The 10,064-nt window shown below is 37.8% G+C and overlaps 1 protein-coding gene across 1 annotated transcript; it reads right to left on the bottom strand.

The window, feature by feature from the left end:
* Positions 1-4,884: 4,884 nt before the first annotated feature.
* On the bottom strand, positions 4,885-9,815 carry LOC139715104 (uncharacterized; the record flags this gene model as incomplete). The annotated part of the gene is made up of 4 exons (XM_071626720.1): positions 4,885-5,028; positions 6,711-6,938; positions 7,537-7,734; positions 9,742-9,815. Coding segments are annotated over 4 exons (644 nt in total), but the record flags the coding sequence as incomplete, so codon positions are not given.
* Between the last annotated feature and the right edge of the window lie 249 nt (positions 9,816-10,064).

Here is a 10,064-nt window from a genome sequence, read left to right as displayed (position 1 = left end):
CGTTTGGTGTAAAATTTGTGAATGGGAAATCATGTGATTTTGATGTTAAAAACAAATGACTTTCAAAAAAAAAAACTGTGTCTGAGTGACTAAATAATGCCCCATTTAGACGATTTGGTTGTAAGAACTTACAATATTAGCCCTATATAATTCGTGGGATAGTCACTTAGATAATTAAATGTTTTCTAGGCTCATTCCCTGCACGTGTCTTTAAAGAAACAGCACTCTTTAGCTGTACACAGGGGAGAATTAGTTCTAAATTCTTCCAGAAATAATGACTTTTGCATTTCTTGCTTTTCAGCATGATAATGAATTTTGTGGCTACCGTTGGTGTAGGAAGTTCGAAGCATTTTATAATAATTGAACGATTTATGCATGCCCTTTGGAAATATCTACAATCTAATATATCATATTCATAGGTATTAGAGGCACAAATTAGGTTGTGAGAGTTTACAAGGTTCGTTCTCTGGATATATTGTATCAAGTCTCTACGAGGGTAAAGCAGGAAATTGTCCTGATTGAAGTCATCCACGCCAAACTTCTGGAGGCACAGACTGCATGTGTCATAGCACATTCTGCATGATTCAAGGTTTAGATACTTCTTGGTCCATCTGCTCTTGGAGACATCCTCAAATTTTCAACTTCAGCCATCACCATGAAAGGCATGAAAAAGCAGACCTTTAGTTGTTCCTGTTTTTTCGCAACAAACTGCAGAGCATAATCTCTCAAAATTGTCAATTGTACCTTTATAATTTATTTTTCCAGTGATGGAGCAGACAACGTGCAATGCAGTAAGTGAAGCAAACCACCAAGATCCATCAGGATAATTGAAATGTTAGAGTCTACGTAATAATAATCAATATCTCTGATTTTCCCGTTGCTCTAATACATACAATGGTATGAGGCTGTGGCTATCTGTTGTGAGTGACGGGTGACAGTAATTCCCATGGCATCTTTGATGAACTCTTTTATTTTCTTTCCATGCTGTGGTCTCTGTGTCAGATGGAATTGACTGCTCAGTATTTCAGCTTTCAGGCTGATTATTTGGCTCAGTTTTGTGAATTTCTAAGGCATGGGTAGGAATGACGAGAAGGCCATGAAACAATGAGATGAAGAGTGATTGTGGAATTGCTTAGAACTTATACCTTTCAATAATTGTATCGTTCAGAAATGACTGGATAATGACAAGTCTATCAGGCTGTAGAACCAGTAGAAATGTTATGAAGAAGTGGTGATCCCTTAAGCTTAATGACTTTGGATCCAATCTTACATGGTGTTTGTTTTTTTTTTTTGCACGAGCTGAATGTCTGGCCTTTCTCACAATAATCCAGAGATTAATATATTCTAATTCTCTCTGATACAAATTCTTAGTACAGAACATAAAAACTGCCCTTTTCATCTCTTTCTGGAGTATCTCCCTTGAATTTTTCTGATGCCTGACTGCCAAACACCACATTCATCAGCTTCAAGGCAGTGACAATTTCTTACATTACCCTCGTGTGATGATCTTTTAAGTTGTGGAGGAATTCTGATGGATGCAAGCGCCACAGAACTGAGCTATCATTACTCCTTTGTAGTTTTAGAATCATTGGCTGTACAGCAGTAAGCATCTTGGAAGTCTTGATAATTGAAGATGACCCACTCAAGGGCAATCAGGAAAAAAGCCTACTTATTCCTTCTTTATTCTGTGTTATTCCAGAAATATATCAAGCAAACCTTAAATGTTTCAGTTTATGGCCAACAAACAAGCTTGTGAATGGGATGCCTGGTAGGGTGACCATAGCATTTCTTGTCATTGTTTTCCTTGTTTGTCTTCATTCTCTTGAGGCAGCATCAAGTTTTTGAAGATCACCTTCAATTGCATCAATGCTTGCTTTTGTACAAATAATTATTCATTGATTGGGATTAAATATAATCATTAACGAGGTTCCACAACGCAAAATAGCGTGTTGCCCGAGAGGCAAAAACGAACCGTTTTAGCGGGTTTTTTTTTTTTTTTTTTTGGCTATACGGGATGTAACGCTTACGCGCTTGCCCACACTATCGGACAGTGGTATGCCCCCTCCCCCCCCCCCCCCTTACGCAGTTTTTGCCCCTCAGCATCTCTTGATGACGTAATTAGAACCTCATCCTTACATTTTGAATTTCTGGCGGCTATTTTGAATGGAGAGATGGCTGTCATTCTGCGTGAACTGGAAATAAATTCAGTCTAACTAGGACAATTTTGGCACATTCATCTATAAAGGCGCTTACCACAGTATTATGATCATATTTTCTATGGCCGCCATCTTGAATTTCAACATGGTGGCCTATCTAATGATCCACAATTAGGAAACAGCTGTACTGGACCGTTGGACACCACAAGCATGTGCATTCTTGAAAATTTGATGCTTCTACAATAATTGCAAACTGAGATATGGGTAAAAACGCTATGGCGGCCATTTTGAATTTCAAGATGGCGGCCTACAAACTCTACAAAGCAAGCCACAAAATCAGAAAATTATATATCAGAGTGTCTGACATTATAACGATGTATTTTGCACCAAGTTTGAGGTTTCTATAATGCTCACTTTATGAGATATGGGTAAAAATACAGCTTGCTATGGCAGCCATTTTGAAATTCAAAATGGCAGCCTACAAATTGTATCAAAACAATCCACAATATCAGACAAAGATTTATCAGAGTGTCTGACATCACACCCATGCATTTTGCACCAAATTTTAAGCTTCTACAATGCTCACTTTGTGAAATATGGGTCAAAATACAGTCTGCTAAGGCGGCCATTTTGAAATTCAAAATGGCGGCTGAAGACGTGGTCAGAAAAAATGGAACCAAAGTTTTTTGGATTCAGCACCCCCAAATTGACAAAGTTAGCGAAAAAAATCAATTTTGGCACAAAAATCTCACGGGATTACATAGTAGCCTCTACTAAGTAAAGAAATTGCATGGTGAGTTTGTCGCTACATTCATGCGTGGCATGATACAGCGTACGCAGCCTACCATGATACCCTGATCCAAATTCATTGCAAGAACAAGTATTCTAACAAGGTGATTTGGATGAAAAAATGATATTTCAAATTTGTTCAGATATCAAATTTTGACATCTTTATACTGCCCCCTGGTACAACTCTCCACGTCAAGAATCTTAAGAAATTAAAAAAAACAAAAACAATGCAGATTTTATGATATACATGTATGCCTCTGAGGTGTTTAGAAAACTGATCTACTGTCTTTGCATAATATATAATTAGATGCATGTAAATTCCACAGATATTTTCCAAGAACAGTTTTTATGTGGTGGCCCATCATCTTCCTGTTTACAAGGTTAACTGAAACAAATACAAATGAAAACCAAAAATCACTGAAAACCTTCAAAACAGAGAAATTTCAATTCTGCTAAACCCAAGGAAAGATGTGGAAGTGGATTCGTTCAAGTTCACACACTGTAGATTCATGTAGTTTCAGCTACAATAACACTACTGCATACCCCGAGAGGGGGTGGATAGAGTCGATAAAATCTTACAATCTTACTGGTGACAATGCTGACTAGACGTAAACTTCATAACCAAGAAAATGTACCAAATGGCCATATTACATGTATGTCACATCTACTCTCTAAAAAGCTTTCAATTTGTCAACATGTTTCCCTTTTAATTTTTTTTTTAATGATATGATACACACGCCCAGAATGACCCTGTTACACAGTCAGACCACAACTTACAGACACAATTCTTTAGGTAAAGTCTTTATGTGCCACATTCGCACATCCTGCTCAGTCGACGGCGTGCCAACTTTGCATATTCTGCTCAACAAACAAAGCCGCCAAAACCGATTGATAAATTGCTAATCACTGCTAATCCAGCCGCACAATGAAAGCGTTTTTTGTGCTTTTGTTCCTCTCATATACGGCTTGCATTCTATGTGGTGATTGACTATTAAGCGGTGTTCCCTACTAGATTTGCTCGTACATTCTAAGTTTCTGTCACGGTTTTATGAGCAAAAGTCATGCCTTTACAGTAATGTAGCAACTGGTCATTCGAAAGAGAAATTGGAAATAGATTTGTCATAAAGTTTATACCGAAACAAAGTTTGGCATTCCTCTTTAACTTTGCCTACTATTATGCCCATCTTACTAGAAATTTGTACAGGTTATACAAATTAGAAAAACGGAATTCTTTCTCAAAGTATGACTACCTTCGTGTCTCGGAATAACATGGCACACAGGGGGTTTTCACCATGGCACATAAAGAGTTACATGAATCAATATCAATACATCCCATTGTTTTCTATTGAAATGTATGCTTTTGCCACTGACCCTTTTTCTCCAGCGGGCAATTTCGGCTACCAAAATCTTTATAACTGACATTTTGGTCACCCCAAAATGAAGTGTATTGGCACAAATTACAAAGAAACATGTCAATCCTCTTTCAATCTCAGTTGCCCAATCAGGCCCCCCAAAGATCTAACCCTATCAGAAATTTGGTGGAACAACATTAATTTTTGAGTGCCCCTGGGCCATCAGGGGGGCTTTTCATGAGGCATTTTTTTTTTTTTGTCTCACAGCTTTGTCAAACAAATTTGCTCTCAGCCGATCAGATTCAAGGATTTCATTAGTTTTTAAAAGTTTGCCAGATGAAATATCTGACAAAATGCTTCACGAAATGCCTCCCAGGGGGATGTTTCATAAAGCTGTTCTTAAAGTTATGAACGACTTACGAACGACAGGTGATCAGTTCTTGTGCTGAATTATTGAAATTCTGATAAGTATAGCACATCGGAACTGATCACCAGTCGTTCTTAAGTCGTTCATAACTTTAAGAACAGCTTTAAGAAACACCCCCCTGGTTGTCACTAACGATTAGCCCTACTCTCTGTTCTCCTACCTCCTTGTCATTCTTGCCAAAGTCCTCTCTGTACCACTTGAAGATCCGGCTGAAGCGGAGCTCCCTCTTCTTGACGTCTACTTGGCAGCCGTCGGAGCTCTCAAGGAAGGCCTCTCCTGCCAGTGTCAGCTGCTTATCAATGTCCTGCAGTCAAAAGTGTGGGTAAATTGGCAAAAATAAAGCAAGCTTAACCCATTGAGGACGGACTGATTTTGCTACAACACGTATTTCCCATAGGCACTTGCCCAAGTATACTCAGGACTCATCCTCAACGGGTTTAAAGACCTGGTAGTGTTGGAAAAGAATAGTGGCCTGATTGATTCCATCATCATTTGCTGCCTGCAGCTGTGTATCTTCGCCTGAGAACCAGAACAGTGTAACCATTACTTTGGGGGGGGGGGGGGGGGGGGTATTGAGTTATTGGTATCACAAAGCATGATCTCTTCTGTATTACAGTGTTAATTTTGAATTTGTTTCTTTTTACATTTTCTGTAAAATGTTACAAATCAAAACGATAGTGGCACTATCTTACCTAATATTTGGAACAGTGCTTGTAAATCTACCCACTTTTGATTAAGTAATCTGTTTATTTCATGAAAATTGATTGTTTCATTTTTATTAACGCTCAAATCTTAGAATTTGATTGTGCCCTTCTGGTTCCCAGCTGACAACATGCTAAAAGTTCAAAAAGCACAAGCCTACCAAAACAGAATTGCCCGTCAGCAAATCTGTGCATCAAAGTGTATACTCCTCGGTTACAGTCTTATTTTTTTTTTCAGTATATGTATAAACAAAATTTGAAAGTTTTTGGAGGAGAATAATGTGTGTATATTTGATATATTTTAGTCTATAATTTTGTGTATTGAAATATGATGGTGACATGAAGATTATGTTAAATTTTTCTCACAGCTTTTTAATATGCGCGTACAAGTGTATTTGATTAATTTTGATGTTTTGGTCATCAGGTGTTTATATATATATATAATTGTGTAGTTTTATATTTTGATCGAAGAATGATTGTATGACTATGTATGTTATTATAAAATGAAATGATATTGTACAAAATTCTGCAATTCAGCCATCTCCATGGCTGCAAATGAATTTTTAAATAAACCATTACCATTACTATTACTATATTACATTCAACTCCAGTTGCAAGATTCCTTTCACTGTGTGTGTAATACACAGATATTTGTTTGGGGTGTTCCAGATATACATGTATCCGTATCAGGCAAGCCTTCCCACCACATGGTATCCACACACTATCTGGTCTTTAGAAGCAACCCTTTAGGCAAAGCTCATGGAAAGGTTACCTCATGCCAAAGTACTAGAGGAAAAGCTGTCTGAAATGTAAGTGATTTTTATTGAATTGATGGTAAAATTATTGTGGTCTAAAGCATGTGGAGCAGCATGAGTATAGCTAAACTCAAGAAATCTAGCCTAAGGCTGTGTACGCTTGAAAGATTATAGCATGAGAAAAGACAAATTAATCACATATTATTAAGCTTTTAACAGTTTGTTTACCCTCTGGAATGCACTGATGAAGAAATATGTGAAAGCAGTATGAAAATGTAAATCTTTACATCTCTTTTGACACTGGAATGAAGTCACCTGCACATGAATCAACAACAGTTATAACTTGGCTTATGATTCTAGCATCATTGAGAACAAAAAATCATATTAAAAAAAACAACAATAATTTTTTCGGCAAACAAATGTTCCAGATTTATTACCCCAAAGAACACAAAATTATCGCCTGACACAACTGAACATCGTATAAACCCAAATACTTTTCCTGGGGAGAAAATTGTGTGGCATTGACATACCTTTGCAGAGTAAGTCTTGATGGGTGGGCAGCTTTTGGCCCCACAGACCAGGGCAAAGTGGATGAGGGGCTCGTGGAGGTGGAGGGCCACTTTCAGACGTGGGTCCCCCTTGGAGAAGGGCTTGGAGAGGGCCCCTATGGGCTTCCTGTTGGCTCGCAAGACCCCATTCTCAATATCGTTCAGGGAGTATAGGTGGCCACCGATGACGTAGCTAACATAATTGAAGAACTGGAGTACAAGAGCAGATAGGTTAGACATCTTAACAGAGCACTGTTTTTTTTTTCTCTCTCTCTTTCTTTTTGTTTGTTTGTTTGTTTGTTTGTTTGTTTTTTTGATGGGGGGATGCATAGTAGTCCCATCACTACATTTACAGTACCAGTACAATATTTAGCAACTTCACATCACCATGATTGAACATCACTTTTCGAAAACATGTTCATTGTCACACTCTTTGAGTCCTTTGGAGCAGGGAAAACAAAAACAGTCCTTTGCAGTTGATGAAAAGAGGAATTATCCTGAATACTATTCCAGCACACACAAATTGCTACCTGGGGAATGAGTAGAAAAGTAAGAAATACGACACTGTCTTTGTGATCTTTGTGACATACAGTGTATTTATAAAAGTAAAATGTGGCTTCACTGTGTAACCACGCTGATAATATAATTGTGACATTCACTTTGTGCAGGGTAACTATTTATAAGTAAAGACTACAATTTACAAGAGATATTTGCGGACATGGTGGCTGTAAGAGAGTTTTCTCTGTTAGTCTGTCTGTCTCTCTCTCTCTCTCTCTTTTTTTCTTCCTTTATCATTTTTCTTTCTCACCTTGTACCTCTGCCACATATTGGTGGGTGGACCAACCTCCACGTATGCATGGATGACCAGTGCATTGTAGATGTTGATGAAGAAGGCCAGCTTCTCTTCCCGCGATGCGGTCTCCACGGCAACACGTGTCAGCTCACCAGTGAGCCGCTTGTAGGTTGCAAACTTTGGACTCTGGGATATACCCTTGTAGTTTACACCCTGGTACATGTGTATCAAACAAAGGGGACAAAAGATAACCGTGAGTAGCCATTAAATTATAAATTATACCGGTATACCAAAAGCACTTGATTTCTGCAGCCAAAGAAGCTTATCATATTCAAGTTACAATGTAGGTCCTTGCAGCTCACATCATAACATCACTTTCAGCTACTGAGAGCATGACCACTGGCTACTCATACATTGGTGACAATTCTAATGTAATTCATTTGTATACAATTTAATGACTTTCTCTGCAACATGATGAAAGAGGTAGAGTAGATATTTGGAGATAAATTTGTTATAGAAATAGGAAAATAAGTATGGCTAGAATGGGAGAGGCAAAATGTAGTCATTTGCTGTTGGTGAATGTAATAGTCTATGTTGACAACTGAAAAACGGAAGAGAGAGCGAAACATTGGGAGGGGAAAGAAAAGACAAAATCAAAATTAAGAAAATAGACAATATGTGACCCTGCACCTCAAAACAAACAAAAAGTCGCCAGACATGAATTTTTAGTTAAGACCATATTCTAAAAGAGCAGACGCTAAGCTTTAAAATGATGTATAACTCAAATCATATGGACTCTCCTAACCTATCTAAATATTGGAAAGAAAGCACAAACTCAGAAAATGTGTGAACTGAGAAAAGAGGCTCTGAAGTACAGTGTCTATTCAAGCGCTTAATCTTTACCAAACCGTGCTGGCTGTGCGATGAATGAGACAAAAAACAGGAAGTAAACCACCAGAGTAACAACAATGAAGGGATTATCAAATTTGACTGAAATTAAGAATGCCTCATTAACAAATTCTGTCCATAATTAACGCCAACTTTCGAAGCAGTAGCACTATTCTTTCAAAAGTTATTAGAGTTGAAAGTGAAGAGTGTTGACAAGGTTTTTCAGAAATGGAAAAAGGATTCTAAAGACACACCTAATCACACTATTATACCAAAAATGTTTGAGATAATCTGCTAAAAAAACACACTTTCCTGCCCGTTGTATGATACCAAATTTTAGCATAATGTAAAAGAAGACCCGCTCTTTCAGAAAATATGAAAAAGTCAAGTTCGGCTAGGTTGACCCATTTCACTTATTTTCAGTCCTCGAGCAAAATCAGTGTGTGCGACTTTATGTTCGTTTTGAGGTGCACGGTCACATATGGACTATTACAGAATCAAGATGGTAAGGCGAAAATGGGAAAAAATTAGATGGTGGGCAAAAAGACAAACAAACAAACAAAAAACACACACCCAAGATCTGGAATAATCGAATTATAAAGAGAAGCAAATAAAAACAAAACAAAACAAAAACAAACAAACAAACAAACATACAGGCAACATTCAAAGGATCGTTAGAAGCTAACAGCTGCACCTTAGACTGTCTGTTCCATCATGTTTGATCACTCTTTTGGGGACACATTTCCAGCCAATGAATAGGGCATTATCACGACCATATCTGTCAAACACTACTGCTTGACCTTTGAAGCTACTTTAAATACACATGTCATGGATCTAATCAAGTAGTATTGAACTGTTTCAGTTTATCACATTTTTAAAGTTAACGTTATCATACTACTGATTGATCTATACAATCAAACGTTACAGGCACTATGTAACAAACAATCTAGTCCTAGATACTGTACATTGTGTTTTGACTTTGACCTTCTGGTATTAAACACTGTAAACACATTACATTGATCTTTTTTCTGATTACATTGACTCCCAGGGCCCCAAGTGGGGCATCGTGCCCCCATTTGATGGAATTGAGATTCTATCCCCCTAGGGATGCTACCTCCCAAGTTTGGTGAAAATTTGTGATAGGTTTTTCAAGAAAAAGATGAAAACTTACGATGTTGGTCCAAATTTAGGCCCCCTGGGGCCCCCCCAGTTCGGGCATGGTGCCCATTTGATGGGAATGAGATTCTTTCCCCCTAGGAATGCTACCTGCCAACATTGGTGAAAATTCATAAAAGCAATTTCAAGAAAAAAATGAAAATGTACAATTTTTACCTTCCCATCCTCAGAGAGGAACTCATTGTAGAGGGCCAGAATGAGTTTGCGAAGATCTTCGCCAAGCTCAGAGGCTGAAAACAAAAAGTTGAAAAACAAGAGTGAGAAGACAGAGAGAAATAACTCAAAACAGGGTAGTCATAAAAAAAGGGAATAATTGATACCCACTAAGGAAAAGAATGACATATTCACTTATACTACATGTACTGTCAGCAGGTTTGGCATTTGATTCTAGTGCTTCTCTCTTCCATGCCCCTAATTTCTCATGTTATTTCTCTATAAAAAACACCTACAGGCATAACAACAGGGATGAAAAGAAAAAT

This window comes from Diadema antillarum, unplaced genomic scaffold (assembly GCF_040938485.1).
Source record: "Diadema antillarum isolate AM-2024a unplaced genomic scaffold, OU_Dant_1.0 seq00002790_RagTag, whole genome shotgun sequence".
Lineage (NCBI taxonomy): Eukaryota > Metazoa > Echinodermata > Echinoidea > Diadematoida > Diadematidae > Diadema > Diadema antillarum.
This window is presented reverse-complemented; position numbering and strand designations above follow the sequence as displayed.